At 42.9% G+C, this 16,732-nt stretch overlaps 1 protein-coding gene across 1 annotated transcript; it reads right to left on the minus strand.

Moving 5' to 3' along the window:
- Nucleotides 1–814: 814 nt before the first annotated feature.
- Nucleotides 815–16,530, minus strand: LOC140717138 (E3 ubiquitin-protein ligase TRIM39-like). The gene is made up of 6 exons (XM_073030400.1): nt 15,813–16,530; nt 7,870–7,965; nt 6,518–6,751; nt 6,407–6,429; nt 5,715–5,827; nt 815–3,191 (listed from the first exon to the last, which is right to left on the minus strand). Exons 1-6 carry the CDS (start codon nt 16,221–16,223, stop codon nt 2,605–2,607), a joined length of 1,464 nt encoding a protein of 487 aa, XP_072886501.1. The 5' UTR covers nt 16,224–16,530; the 3' UTR covers nt 815–2,604.
- Nucleotides 16,531–16,732: the final 202 nt, after the last annotated feature.

Raw genomic sequence — 16,732 nt, forward strand, 5'->3', positions numbered from 1 at the left:
ACGGGATGCAGCCGAAGCAAAGGAAGCAGGACCAGAACGAGGGACTGGGAACAAGGAGCTTGGGGTGGACTCCGAGCCCGAGACCGGACAAGGACCCAGAACCTGGGTCTTGCCTCGGGCTCAGACCCCCAAACCCAGGCAAGGACGTGACGAGGCTTGAGGCTTAGGTGGAGACTTGGGGTCCTGAGGCTTGGCTGGAGGCTGCGGTCCTGGAGTTTGGGGAACTCGGAGGCTAGAGCTAGGGGCAGACTAGGAACTACACATCAATATGGAGCCAGGACTTATCCTCCAACAAGCCAGGTCTCATCTTTGACAGGACACTGACATGAGACAGACAGTACACAGACATAGAGCTGGGACTTATCCTCCAACAGGCCAGGCCTCATCTTTGACAGGACACTGACATGAGACCACAGTACACAGACATAGAGCTGGGACTTACCCTCCGACAAGCCAGGACTCATCTTTGACAGGACACTGACATGAGACAGACAGTACACAGACATAGAGCCAGGATTTATCCACCAACAAGCCAGGACTTATCTGTAACTCTACACCAAGGTAGGGCAGGAACATCTGCAGGGCAACAGCAGAACAGCTTGACTTACCCCAAGGTGAGGACAAGACAAGACAGATTCCCCCCACAGGGCAACGGCAGAACAGTCTGACTTACCCCACAGAGGCAAGGACAGGAAGAGACAAACACCAAAGAACAACAGACAGTTCCACCTCTGCATCAGGGTACTCCAAGTAGCCATTACAGCCAGCAGCCTTGGCTGGCTACAGAAGCAACCAGATTCCCACTGAGCTCAGAGTGGCTGACAGCCATCCAGCTGGCCCAGGAAACTGCTGAATCCCTACTGCAATGACAGCTCCAACTACTACCAGCAAGGCTCCCAGAAGCCATGGTTCTTCAACACAGCCCCAAGGATGGCAATAGCCTATTCTAGCCATCTGTGCCATGAGCCTCTGACAAGACAACCCCCAACCACACTCAATTCCAGGGCCACTTATATTCCCAGTTCCAATATGAGCCTCAGATGTTTCTGGTTAAGTCAAACCGCAGCAAGAGACCGCTGGAAAACCCGGAGTTCGGAGTCCACGGACCAGACCATGGACTTCGGACTGAACCACCACAAGATGCTTTGCACTGTTGTGCAGGTGAGTAGGTGAATGACCTCTGGTGGATGCCCTTGACTAATATACTGAGACCGATTTTTTAATAGTACGATGATGAAAATCAAAAAGTGTCATCTGGCACCTTCCTCTATCAACGTACCACTTCCTACTTGTAGTAAGGAAAATAGATGCTGCCTTTTCTCCATCTCCTCCTGGCTGATGTCCATTCTGGAAATTGTGCTGAAGCCTGACAGATCCAATTGGATGTTCGCACACTCAGAGACAGAGCTGTGGAAAATATTCAGATCTCACATTGACATGGGATAAGGAAAAGCCTTCACCTCACTGAGCCTTGATACTCTGTAATTAATTCAAGGTTACTGACCAGATACATGGTAAATAGGATTAATACAGATAAGACACTCGATATTTTTCTCAGACTCAGATGAGTACAGGCCCTTTGTCTGAGATGTCTGACTTAATAACTCTACCATTTTTAATGTTGTATAATGTAGAGGGGCATGGTGGCACAGTGAGCAAAGCCACAACTTCCCAGCCTCTGCAATGCTGGTTCAATGTCAAACCCCAGCACTTCCTGTATGTGGAATTTGCAGGTTTTCCCTGTCTATTTGTGGCTTTCCTCTGAGTGCTCCTGTTTCATTCCCACAATTAGTTTAATTGACCACTGAAAATTGCTTCTACTGTGTATAAAGATGGGAAAATACATGGGAATATGGGGGAAGAATCTGGTATTATAGCATCATGAAGTCTTCTTGGAAACTTCTCTTAAATGTTTCAAATAAACCTGCATCCATCACTTCCACTAGCAGCCAATTCTGCACTTACACCTCCCTCTGAGAGAAGCAACACACAAAATGCTTGAGGAACTTAGCAGGCCAGGCGGCATCCATGGAAAAAGGTACAGTTAACCTCTGGCTGAAGGGTCTCGGCCCAAAACGTCAAGTGTACTTTGTTTCGTAGATGCTGCCAGGCCTGCTGAGTTCCTCCAGCATTTTGTGTGTGTGGCTTGGATTTCCAGCATCTGCATATTTTCGCTCATTTTCCCTCTAATAAAAGTATTTTTTTCCCTCAGATTTCCCTTAAATATTTCACTTTTCACCCTAAAACTATGACCTCTAGTTTGACTCAATAAAACTGAGGGGAAAGAGTCTGCACTCATTCACTCTCTATACCCCTCATAAATGTGTAAACCACTATACGATATTTCTCATTCTCCTGCATGCCAGGTAATAAAGTCCTAACCCATTCAACCATTTCCTATCACTGAGTTTCTCAATTTCAGGAAATATACTTGTAAATTTTCCCTGCAATTTTTTCAAGATTATTGATTTGATTAAATTGGAATATGTACTGAGTTGGTGAAAGATCTGTTTCACTGCTGTAGGACTTTGATCTGCTGAACATCATGGGAGTAAATGTTGAACTGTGATTTAGAGAGGGGATGGAACATTCACTGTCTTCCTTTTATGCACAGTGTTGTACATGATGACTGAGTGCTGTCAAATGACTGCACAATATTAGCGGTTCATAGTTTCGGCCAGTCAGGTTATTGCAAGGGTTGAAGATGGGGTAAAGTTTCTCATTGAAGGTGTCATTGAAAGTGTACAGGTGAGACATCTTGTCAGCATTGTAAAAGGACACTCGACCCCCTTCATAGTCTAAGTAAACCCCCAGCTTGCAAAGTTTTCTATCAACTGGAATGACAGCATCCTGGCAGGTAGATGCTCTGTAGTCATTTTCGCCAAACAAACCTATGACCCAGTAACCATGTGAAGGAATGGTTATAATGTCACCCTTCCTGTTGGCAGACTCTCTGCAGACACCAATAACCCACTGGACTTTGTGACCAAGATCCACCTCCCAGAAGTGTCGCCCAGACGTAAATCCCTGAGAGCTCAGAACACACAGGTAGACATCGAACCGGGCCGGTGAATCGAGCACGTCTTCCTCCTCATCCTGCTCTTCCTCACTTTGCTTCACACTAACCAGGTCCTGGGACAGTAGGAGCTGCCTGTTTGCAGTCTCTGGGTCCAGAGTGAGATGCTCTGGGACTGGAATAAATCAGGAGAAGAACACGTTACAATCACAAAACACCATCTGGTATGGGTAGGCGAGGAGGACAAGCGCAGAAGGAAAGTGTCTCATGATCCCTCAGTCATTATTAGGCAAAGGACCTAAATTAGGCCAATTGCTCATTGAGATTCTCTACCAATTAACATAGGGAAAGGAGCAGTGCAGCATGACAACAGGCCTTAGCATCAAGCATCTAACAAGCTTCTATCATGCAGAGGTTATTTATATATATATAGCATACAGACAGGTTTTTCATCAGCACATGTAGCAATAATAAACAGAGTTGCCAATTTACATTTATCCCATGATTTCTGTGCTGAACTCAGTGCCAACTTAAAGTAAATCTTTTCTGCTCCTGCTTGGTCCAAAATCCTTCCATACTCTGTATTTTCATGCATCTAACAGCTGCAGTATGTTTGTTTCCACCAACAACCTTGGAATCCTTTACTAGACTCTACCACACTATGTAAAATGTTTCTGTGAAGGTGATAGATAGAAACAGCTGAAGAAGAAGGAATATGATAGGAGTGGTAGTGGTCTATGGGAGAAAGGGAAGGAGGAGGCACTAGAGGCAGGCGATAGGCAGATGAGGAGAAGATAAGGGTAAGAGCCAAAATATGAGCTTCCATAAAGCAGCAGCATGATTTCCTGTTCACTCTGACCACCCATAAAGGTAAACTGCAAGAAGAATTTGTCTAACCTCTCATTATATTTTATAGCCTCTATTTCAGGTGAACCTCTACAACACCTTTTCCAAAACACTCACATCCTTCCTATAACTAGGGCAATCAGGATTAAACACAATACTCCAAGTGTAGCCTAACCATTGTCTTGTTTAGAATAACATGCCACAATTTGTCTGTCATGTTACACTCACGAAGGACTGGGGACAGGTGCAGAGGAATGGCTGGATCCCCAGGGAGAGAAAGAAACAAGAGGTTAGACATCAAATTACCTTCATGGCCTCTGAGGAATGACTGAGTGACACTACAAGACTATTCATTCTTTCCGACAGAATGGACCCTGGCCACAACCCTGACCCCTACCACCCCCACCAGCTTTACAGCATTTGTAGCTTTTTTTTTAAACTTCCAGCTCCCTCCACTAGCTTATACTCTTATATCTGCTTCCATCTGGTAAGCGCTTCAGATCCCTCCAGACTAAGACTAATAGGCACTGGAGAAGTTTTTTCCCTACTGCGGTCACTTTGCTGAACAGTTAACTGCCGGTTAACTGTTGGCTATCTATTACTTGGATTGCACTACCTGTATGTATAATCTATATTTTCATTTATATTTATCATTATTATTGTTATGAGCAGAGAGACAACATCTGCCGGAAGTAAATTCCTTGTATGTGCATAGGTACTTGGCGAGTAAAGTCTGATTCTGATTCTGATATCAACCTCCATCCATTAACTGAGTGACTTATTGATCAAAGAGAACAATCAGCTTGACTGCCTGTTTAAAATGAAGAGGCAACTATTCAACTTCCATCACTGTGATCATCAGTGGACATTTCCATCACTGTGATCATCAATGGACATTCCCAAACCAATGCCATTCTTTTTATGCATGGGACATCCGCCACCCTATGTCTGAAAAAGATGTCAGAACCTCATTTAAATCTTTACCTTCCCATTTAAACTCTTTACATTACCCTAACTTTAGAGCTGTATATATCCCTACCATGAGTCCATTTAACTTATCCATGCCCCTTATGATTTTTTGGTTCTATTCAAATCCCACAAGCTGCCTATCTGTTTTAGGGGCACTTTTCATGTGTCTTGGGCTTGTGAGACCTGGACCTCTCCAGATCAGACAAAAGCCAATGTTCTCCAATTCGGAGGCTCACCCTGGTCTTGGCCACATGGCCATTGTAGATCTTTGGGGTACTCATATGCCCTGGCTGGTGTTTTTGTTGAAGAGGTCCTTTAAACAGTGGTGCCGTGCTAACACCATGTCCTCATGTCATTTAGCCTGCCAGCTGAAATGGATTACCACAATGTGCCACATGGAGGTAAACATGAAAACTTCTGGAGGTGGATGAAGACCAGCGATGCCTATCCACCCTATTAGGTAGGGTGCAGCTGCCAAACATCAAGTGTACTACCTCTATCCAGAGCCCCCTACAACCTCATGATTTTACAAACCTCCATAATGTCATCCCTCAGTCTCTTTCACCCCAGAGAAAACAGCTACAGGCTATCCTGTCTTACCTTTTAACACAAACACTCCAGTCCCAGTAATATCCTTCTGAATATTTTCTACATCCTTTCCAGCTTAATGACATCCATCTTCACCCAGTCAACCAAATCTGCACACTGCATTCCTAACACAGTCTCACGAATGTCTTAGACAGTAGTAACATGGCGTCCCTGCTACTATACTCAATGTCCTGGCTGGCAGATTAAATATTCAGTTGAAAGATTGAGTATTTAACACAAATAACACACTCATTCTCATGGCAAACAGAGAATAGGAGAGTCCAGTCAGTTTTACCTGGTTCAATTATTCTCCTCATGGCTTTCCACACTCTGAAAGAATGGAAGGGTTCGGTGAAGGTTTCTCTGCTCAACTCCTCTTCACCTACTCTTACTTGGTCAACAGTACATCTTGGGAAAGACACAACATGGTGCATACACCAGAATCAGAATTAGGTTTATTATGATTGACATATGCTGTGAAATATGTTGTTTTGTGGCAGCAGTACAGTGCAAGACATAACATTTAATGCGTTAGAATAAATAAAAAGTCCAAAAGAGGTATAGTGAGGTAGTATTCATAGGTTCCTGGGCTGCTCAGACATTTGACTGTAGAGGGGAAAAACTGCTACAAAACATTGAGTATGTGTCATCAGGCTCCTTCTCCTTGATGGCAGTCATTAGAAGAGAGCATGTTGCAGATGGTGAGGATCCTTAGTGATATTTCTTTCCCATTTTTGAGGCACCTTCTCTTCAAAATGCCCTCAGTGGTGGACAGGGTTGTGCCTGTGATGGAACTACCTGGGTCAACACTTTGCAGTCTCTTTCAGTCCTGCGCATTGGGCCCTCCATACCACATGATGATGCACCCAATCAGAATGCTCTCCAAATGTACATCTATAGAAATTTACGGGGGCAGAGATGGGATTCTACATAGGAAACAACAACAGAATAAGTACATGGCAAGAACAGACAATGATATGGACGCACCTGCATAGAATGTCTTTAATGTCCTAAACAGAGAAAGACAAAGGACAGTGATTAGAATCAAGCAGACGTAGTTCTGAAATCAGCCGAACTTAGTTCCATATTACTAGCTACCTTCATCATATTGGTGTCATCACTAGTCTCTAGGTGTGCTTGTATCTCAGAGATTTTGATCTCAGTAGATGACATTTCATCCTCGATTTCCTTCACTCTCTCCTCCAGTTTCTTCAACATTTTTTTCTCATCCTCTCTTATTTGATGTCTCAAGATCTCTTCCTGCTCTTTCAGGAAATTGTGCATCCTCTCGAATTCTGCTCCAATTTCATCTGTCACTTGCTCCACCCACACCTGCAGAGAATGAGGAGGAAAAGCACAAGCAACAGCAAAGATCGACTAACTTGAAGAAGTTCTGTCACATGTTATTATGACCTGGGAAACCACAGTTTCAACAGAAGATGAGCTGCAGCTTCCATGAACTCTTTTGCGGAGTCTGAAGTAAGCTGAACCCAGTAACATTTAAAAGACATTCAGACAGGTACATGGATAGGAGGTTTTATATGGATTCGGGGCAAACACAGACAAATAAGACCAGCTGAGCAAGGATGAGTTGGAGTGAATGGCTTGTTTGTGCTGTATGATTCTATGACATTTTTCTTCCTCATAATCTATTTTGTTTCTTTGGTAAGATCCAAGCATTTTGTTGATTTGCAGCGATTTCTTCCTCCTGATATCTCAGAATACATGGACACAGCAGTGCTTGACTTGCCTCCGTTAACTGGTATATTGTTGTGGTGTTGGTGCAGTGTTCCCGCCGTCAGACTATAGAATGATGAAGCAACTTAGCTCTCAAGGCTCTCAGTGACTCTGAAGGTGATGCTACAGAAGAGCAGGGGGATCCTTTTGCAAATCCTGATCCAGTAACTCTTCAAACCCCCACTTACATATTGTGACTCATTTTGGCATATTCCAGGCTACTGGAGTACATGCTGATGGATGCACTGAAGCTTGGTGAAGCTAATGTTAAGAAGCTGTGGGACAGAACACAATCTTGGGTTCTTGCACTGCCTCACATGGAGGGGTTGATCTTGATGTGGAAACCCTTGAATATTGAAAGTGATATCAATTCAAGGAACGACATGAGAGGCAATAGTGCTATGAATGTAAAACAATGTTTAATATTTTTTTGGCAGGATTTCTTTGATTTCATACAACATATATCTTCGTTATGTCTAAAGACTATTTTAAAATTCAGAAAGGCCCACATTAGGAATCACACCCTGGTGGGTTCATTGCCCAAGAACTCTTCAGCAATTAAATAACTGGATGTGGACATTACCCTGGATCTCAGCATGGATAGTAATACCAGTTAGAGTACCAGACATTGGCAGCAAATTTAGCCCTTCTACTGATGGCTAAATTCTTTTAATTAATTCACAGTAAGATCATTAAAAGTGGATTGGATTTACCTTTGGCTCTCCCAGCATTGCTTCCTCTTTCATTTTTCTTTTAGTAAGGCTCTCCATTTTCCTTTTCAGTAAATCTGAAACAGCTTCTAGTCTGCCCTGAAACATTTGGTGTTTTCAAGATGTGTAAATGATTATGGTTTGTTACATGGTCAGTGTACCGGTCAAAATATAATCAATTCAGTCTTTGTTATGGTAGTCAGCAGCGAAAGATACAATCTTGTACAGCTACACTTAATTTTCCACTAAACTTACCTTGATACCAGGATTAAGGATACAGCTATAGCCCACCAGTGAAATATACTCAATTGATATCTGGATATTTGCGTCACTAATATACAGTACCCTTTAAATATTTAAGGGAGATATAATAGACAAACACCAGCAATCCAAAAATATTTTTATAAGTATTGGGATGTCCAATATTATAATTATAGATAAACACTAGCAAGCACATTTACATGTACTGGTGTACCCAATAGATGTACAAAAACACACACAACCTCAAACTATCCACACAAATACTGGGTCACCCCATATATATGAACAAACACCAGGCTGGCTGACATACACGGGCAACTACATTGGCACTCAAAACAGACCAATAAACACTGGGAATATCAGTGGTATGTGATTAAAAATAAGTGGGGGAATTGATGGCAGCTGAAAGGCACTGGGGATTTTATTTATCTGCAGCTATGCTTGTGCGAGATGAGTAACTGCTAAGGGTTTGCAGAAATGTGGCTCCAGGACAACTTCCATGCACTATCAGTCTACAGGCCATGGCAAAGACTTGGGCTATATTATTATTATTATTCATATTATTGTATTGTGTCACTCTATGTTTTTTTTCTGTATCATAATTATATGTGTGCTGCGCATTACTGTTGGTACTGTGTTCTGTACGTTGGCCACAAAGGAACACTCTTTTGCTTGGCTGTATTCATGTGAATGGTTCAATGGCAATTAAAATTGAATTTGAACAAAAGGCCAAATGACCTTTGTCCCTGATGTAAGAAAATAGAAAAATTTATGGACAGATATTGAAAACACAAAATACATGAATAATTGGACATTCTATTTATACAAAGACACTAAAATAGGTACTTCATATATTCCTAAGGTATTAAGACACAGGGGAAAATTAAGACATTCCGCTGATCAAGTCTGCTTATGCATTCATTCACCACCCTCTGGCTGAAGAAGTTTATCTTCATCTTTGTTTTAAAGGGGTGTCCTTGTATTCTGAGGCTGAGCCCTTTGGTCCCAGACTCTCCCACTATTGGAAATGTCCTCCCCATGTCTACTCTATCTAGGCTTTTAGATTTTCGGCAATATTCGGTGAGTTGCAATTAGATCCCACCCCCACACAAATTCTGCTAAACTCAAGGAAGTACAGGCCCAGAGCTATCAAATGCTCCTCATATGTTATCCCCTTCTTTCCCAGAATTATTCTCATAAATCTTTTCTGATGCTCTCCAATGCAAGCTTTTTATTTAGATAGTGGTTCACAATACGCTAAATGTGGTCTGGCCTGCACATCACAAAGTCTCAGCTTTACATTCTTGCCTTTATCTTCTGTTCTTCAGGAAATAAATGTGAATATTGCATTTGCCCACCTTACAACTGGCTCAGTCTGCAAGGTAACCACTTAGGGAATTCTGCTCTTGAAATCCTAAATCCTTGTGCAACTCTGATTTCTGAATTTGCTCTTCGTTTATATAATAGTTGGTTAAACACTGAGATATGGCAGAGATGTGATTTGCAAAATAATATAAGCATCCAAGGAATTTTAAAGCTGAGTAATCAGGTCAAACCCAGTCTTAAGGCAGGGAAGAAGGCATTAGAATGGGGCACCAAATACTAGATCAGAGGTGAGTTTAAAGGAATATCCCAAAGAAACAGGGGTGATGATCTCGAAGAATTTTGGAAGGCAGGAGAGTTAAGTCATCTTCCCCATTCAGGTGAGGGAGAGAGGGGTTGGACATAAATATTCAGTAAAAATGCTTCATCATATTATTCCATTGTCATTATGCAGTGTGCATATGAAAGAAGGCCAAGACCAGAGGTTGTGTAAGGCTGTAGACCCAGCTGGTGCATTGCACAACCAGAAAGGGTGTGAACAGAATGAGGAAAGTTTTTAATTCTGTGTTTTCAACTTGGTGGAAAAGTAAATCGGACTCTCTGTGGTCTCCTTGTTAACTTGCAATCCACCTCCTCTTCCCTCAGTTCCCCCGTCTCCCCACTGTCCTATTCTTCAGGATTCCCCATCTCTGTTGCACACCCACCTAATTTGAAACAACTTTGTCGATCCTTCATTGTCAGTGGATCTAAATCCAGAAAAGCCCTCCCCAAAAGCACATTCACAAGAAGAACAGTAGCAGATTAAGGAAGTAGCTTAGTTCCACATTCTAATGTCTAAATACTTTGAGTCACTGAGAACTACAACACAGAAACAGGCCCAATGGCGACCCAATCATCTAACTAAGCCCATCCATTTGTACCCAGACCTCAAAACCCTTTCTAGGAGGAACATGAGGGATAATTTCTTCACTCAGACATTAAAGTGTGGAACGAGCTACCATTGGAAATCAAGGATGAGTTTGATTTTAACATTTAAGAGATGCTGGGTAAGTGTATGGACAAGAGGGGTATTGAGGGCTATGTTCCCAGTACAGATCACTAGGACGAGCTGGAATAATAGTTTGGCAAGGAGAAGAGGGGCTGAAGGGCCAGTTTCCATGCTGGTGTACTCTTTGATTCTAATATCACAATTGAAAATACTCGACCACTTTCACTTATTTTACCATTTAAATTTCCAAAATGCCTTTGGTCTGTATGTTATTGCCACCAAATAACCCAATGCATTGAATGCACAGCAAAATGATGTCCTTTTGAGCCCGTCAAGAAACGGATAGAATTAGTAGCTAATGTTTAATGCAAGAGGGCATGAATTTAATATGAGAGAGTGTAAATTCAAAGAAGATGTGCCGGCAAGATTTATTTTCGAGAGTGGTGGGTGCCTGGAATGCTCTGCCAGAAGTTGTAAGTCTGATAGAGGATTTTAAAAAACTCTTGGATAGGGATATGGATGTGCAGAGAATGGAGGAACATGAACACAATTTAGTTTCATTAGGTGCACAAGTACTAATTTAATTAGTCTCAAGTTTCAAGATTCAAGACTCAAGCTTGTTTACTGTCATTCATCTGCACACCAGTGTAAAGGAAAATGAAACAAATTATATTCCAGATCCGATACAGGATAAAACACAATAAGCACAAAGAACATATTGTTCAAAGAATAAATACATAAGATTAACTTATCTACATAGGGTATGTAAATAAAGTGACGCTAAGTACAGGAATATCTCTACATGAAGTAACTCTGACAGGAAATGATAAGTTAGTGGTGCTGAGAGGTGTCATAGGGTTAGTTAATGGGTGGAGGTTTTGATCAGCCTGACAGCTTGGGAGAAAGTAACTATTTGTCAAGTAACACTGTGGTCCAGAAGGCCTGCTCCATAGAAACATAGAAAACCTACAGCACAATGCAGGCCCTTCAGCCCACAAAGTTATGCCGAACATGTCCCTACCTTAGAGATTACTAGGCTTACCTATAGCCCTCTATTTTACTAAGCTCTATGTACCTACCTAAAGCCTCTTAAAAGACCCTATTGAATCCGCCTCCACCACCTTTACCAGCAGCCCATTCCACGCACTCTCCGCTCTCTGAGTAAAAAATTTACTCCTGACATCTCCTCTGTACCTACTCCCCAGCACCTTAAACCTGTGTCCTCTTGTGGCAACCGTTTCAGCCCTGGGATAAACCCTCTGACTATCCACACGATCAATGCCTCTCATCATCTTGTACACCTCTCCACGTCACCTCTCATCCTCCGTCACTCCAAGGAGAAAAGGCTGAGTTCACTCAACCTATTCTCATAAAGCATGCTCCCCAATCCAGGCAACATCCTTGTAAACCTCCTCTGCACCTTTTCTATGGTTTCAACATCCTTCCTGTAGTGAGGCGACCAGAACTGAGCACAGTACTCAAAGTGGGGTCTGACCAGGGTCCTGTATAGCTATAACATTACCTCTTGGATCCTAAATTCAATTCCACGATTAGATGAAGGCCAATACACCATACGCCTTCTTAACCACAGAGTCAACCTGGGTAGCTGCTTTGACTGTCCAATGCCCTCGGACCCCAAGATCACTTTGATCCTCCACACTGCCAAGAGACTTACCATTAATATTATATTCTGCCATCATATTTGACCTACTGAAATTAACCACTTCACACTCATCTGGGCTGAACTTCATCAGCCACTTCTCAGCCCAGTTTTGCATCCTATCAGTGTCCCACTGTAAACTCAGACAGCCTTCCATACTATCCACAACACTTCGAACCACGTGTCATCAGCTAACTTACTAACCCATCCCTCCACTTCCTCATCCAGGTCATTTATAAAAATCACAAAGAGTAAGGGTCCCAGAACAGATCCCTGAGGCACTCCACTGGTGATCGACCTCCATGCAGAACATGACCCGTCTACAACCACACTTTGCCTTCTGTGGGCAAGCCAGTTCTGGATCCACAAAGCAATGACCCCTTGGATCCCATGCCTCCTCACTTTCTCAATAAGCCTTGCATGAGGTACCTTATCAAATGCCTTGCTGAAATCCATATATACTACATCCACTGCTCTTCCTTCATCAGTGAATTGTGAATGATTAAGCAGTAATGGGATGAGAATTTGTAGGAAGTATGTGTGTGAGGCCAGTTTTCTGTGCTCAGTGTCAGATGTGGGGGGTCCTAGAGTGTCTCAGCCTCCTGGACAGCCATATCTGCACCAGATGTGTTGAGCTGCAGCTCCTGAGGGACCGAGTTAGGGAAACGGAAATGCAGCTCGACGACCTTCACCTGGTCAGGGAGAGCGAGGAGGTGATAGAGAAGAGTTATAGGCAGGTGGTCACACCAGGGCCATGGGAGATGGACAAGTGGGTCACAGGAGGGGGAAGGGGGAATCAATGATTATGAATAGAGCTAATGATCTGTAAGGATTAAAAGACCCTGATGAGAGTTGTATACAGACCCCCAAACAGTAGTAACGATGTGGTCTAACAATTACAAAGGAAGATAAAAAATGCATGCTAAAAAGGCAATGCTACAATAGTCATGGGGTACTTTTATTGGGAAAATCTGGTTGGTGATGGATTCTAGGAGAGGGAATTTGTAGAATGCCTATGAGATGGCTTGTTAGTGCAGCTCATAGTTGTTTCCATTAGGGGATCACCTCTTCTGGATTAGGTGCAATGAACAGAATTGAGTAGAGTGCTTAAGGGAAAAGTGATTATAATATGATTGAATCGCAAACAAGAAAAAAAATCTGGAAACCTGAGCAACACACACAAAATGCTGGAGGAACTCATCAGGCCAAGCAGCATCTATGAAAAAATGTACAGTCGATGTTTCAGGCCGAAACCCTTTGGCAGGACTCATATGATGGAATTTACTCAGAAATTTGGGAAGGTGAAGCTAAAATCAAATGTATCAGTACTACAGTTGAGTAAAAGGAATTACAGAGGCATGAGAGAACATTTGGCCAGAATTGATTGGGAAAGGAACATTGGCGGGGATGATAGCTGAGCAGCAAAATCTGGAAGTTAACCATAGAACCATAGAACACTACAGCACAGTACAGGCCCTTCAGCCCTCCATGTTGTGCCGACCCATATAATCCTTAAAAATGTACTAAACCCACACTACCCCATAACCCTCCATTTTTCTTTCATCCATGTGCCTGTCCAAGAGGCTCTTAAATACCCCTAATGTTTTAGCCTCCACCACCATCCCTGGCAAGTCATTCCAGGCACTCAGAACCCTCTGTGTATATATATATATAAATATATAAACTTACCCCTGATATCTCCCCTAAACTTCCCACCCTTAAATTTTTATACATGTCCTCTGGTGTTTGCTATTGGTGCCCTGTGAAACAGGTACTGACTATCCACCCTATCTATGCCTCTCATAATCTTGTAGACCTCTATCAAGTCCCCTCTTATTCTTCTACGTTCCAAAGAGAAAAGTCCCAGCTCTGCTAACCTTACTTCATATGACTTGTTCTCTAAACCAGGCAACATCCTGGTAAATCTCCTCTGCACCCTCTCGATAGCGTTCACATCCTTCCTATAATGAGGTGACCAGAACTGAACACAATACTCTAAGTGCAATCTCACCAGAGATTTGTAGAGTTGCAACATGACTTTTCTACTCTTGAACTCAATCCCCTTGTTAATGAAGCCTAGCATCCCATAGGCCTTCTTAACTACCCTATCAACCTGTGCAGTGTCATTGAGGGATGTATGGATTTGAACCTCAAGTTCCCTTTGTTCATCTTTGTTCTGGAAACAATTAGGAAGGCACAGGATATATACATCCCAAAGAGAGAGAATGTTCAACAGGAAAAATGACCCAACTGGAGTTACCAAGAGAAGTCAAAGCCAACATAAAAGCCAAAGAGAGGGAAAATAATAGAGCAAAAATTATCGGTCAGTTAGAGGATTTTAAAAACCAAGAGGAAATAACTAAAAAGTCACTAACAAGTTGTAGATGGATCACAAGACTAAGCTAACCAATAATATTAAAATAGATACCAAAAGTTTCTTCAGAGAGAAAAAGTGAAAAAGAAAGATGAGACTGAATATTGGACTGGTGGAAATTGATGCTGCTGAGGTAGTAATGGGATTCAACGAAATGGTAGATGAACTGAATAAGTACTTTGCATTCCCGGTGGAAGACACCAGCAGTTTAATGGAAGTTCCAGATATAAGGTGTCATGAAGTGTTTGAAGCTACCATAACTAGAGAGAAGGTTTTTGGGAAGCTGAGAGGTCTGAAGGTAAATAAGTTACCTGGACCAGATGATGCACACCCAAGAATTCTGAAGGAGGTGGCTGAAGTGATCCTGGGGTTATGAGTAATAACCTTTGAAGAATCGCTAGATTCTGGAATGGTTCTGGAAGACTGGAAATTTACAAATGTCACTCCACTCTTCAAGAAGTGAGAGGCGTAGAAGAAAGGAAACTATAGGCCAGTTCGTCTGGTCTCAGTGGTTGGGAAGGTGTTGGAGTCGATTATTAATGATGAGCTCTCAGGGTACTTGAGGGTGCATGATAAAATAGTCCATGTTCTGTCTGGTTTCCTCAAGGGAAAATCTTGCCTGACAAAATCTGTTAGAATTCTTTGAAGAAATAACAAGCACGATAGACAAAGGAGACTCAACTGATGTTGTGGACTTTTCAGAAGGCCTTTGTCAAAGTACCTCACATGTGGCTGCTTAACAAGCTATGAGCCAATGGCATCACAGGAGAGGATCTAACATGAAGAAAGCAGTGGTGAATTGGAAAATGGTGGGAATAAAGGGAGCCTCTTATAGCTGGCTGATGGTGACTAGTGGTAGGCCACAGAATTCTGCATCGGGGTTGATTCTTTCAATGTTATATGTCAATGATTTGGATGACGGCATTGATGGCTTTGTTGCAAAGTTTACAGACAATGTGAAGACGTGTAGTGGCAGATAGTTTTGAGAAAGTAGAGAGGCAACAGAAAGACATTGATTAGGAGAATGCGCAAAAAAAATGGCAGATGGAATACAGTGTTCAGGAAGTGTATGGTCTTGTAGTTTGGTAGAAGAAATGGAAGGGTTGACTACTTTCTAAATGAAGAGAAAATACAAAGAACTACTGAGGTTCAAAGGGACGGGTGTATTTGATCAGGATTCCCTAAAGGTTAATTTGCAGGTTGGTCTGTGGTGAGGAAGGCAAATGTAATGTCCTGTTTCTCTCACCAGCTTCTTCACCTCTTGACTTTTTTTCATCATTCGCTTATCTTGCCTCTCGGTCCCCATTTCCCCCTCCCATTCTCCTCTGCGATACGTTTACCTTGTACTTCTTGGCTGCAGCCTTGACAGTGATCACGCTGTGGGTCTGGTGCTGAGAGTTCCAGCAGTCCGCACAGATCAACTCCAGCTCCTTTTCGCAGAACAGTTTCAGCTTCTCGTCATGTTCGCGGCAGAACAGTTCCAGTTCCCGCTGCTTCACCCTCACGCTCAAACGCCGGAGCTGCTCTGCGACGTTGCCCAAGATTCGGGAGGGTCTTGTATTCCGCTGGGTGAATACCTGCTGACACTGGGGGCAGGAGACATCTCCCAGGACGTTCTCCCAAACCTGAGAGATGCAGGATCCACAGAAGCAGTGGTCACACTCTAGAGATACCGGATCGGTGAACAACTCAAAACAGAGGGGACATATTAGCTCCTGGCATAGTCCCGCGATCAGTTTTCCGGACGCCATCGTCCAGCTTGTTCATTATCTGCTCTTCTGCTTTCAGTTTTGATTCCGGAAACATTTGTTCTTTTCCAAATCATCCCAAGGTTCAAAAAAAATCTAAAGTGTTTGCATGTTTCCTCTGAGTCACCACTGAACTATGAACCGGCTGGCAGCGAACCAAGTTCGCATAGAGAATCATCGTGAAGAAAACACTACACGTCATTGAACAAGTACACTGCTGGAGGCATTCAGCGGATCGAGGAACCTCTGAGCTGGAAAATGAGTCGGAGGGAGGAGAATTGTCTGTACAGGTCGAAGCCCCACATCTATGGAGAGGAACAAACAGTCGACGTCTCAGGACTGGGAAAGAAGGTGGAAGAAGACAGAATTAGAAGGTGCGGTAGAGTAAGGAGTACAAACTGGCAGAAGGTAGTTGAAACTTGGAGTAGGGTAAGGTAGCTGGTGGGCATGAGTGGTAAGAAGTAGAAGTCGTGATAGGTGGAAGAGGTAAAAGGCTGAAAGTGAAAGAATAT

The sequence above is a fragment of the Hemitrygon akajei genome, chromosome 2, assembly GCF_048418815.1.
Source record: "Hemitrygon akajei chromosome 2, sHemAka1.3, whole genome shotgun sequence".
In the NCBI taxonomy this organism is placed as follows: Eukaryota; Metazoa; Chordata; class Chondrichthyes; order Myliobatiformes; family Dasyatidae; genus Hemitrygon; species Hemitrygon akajei.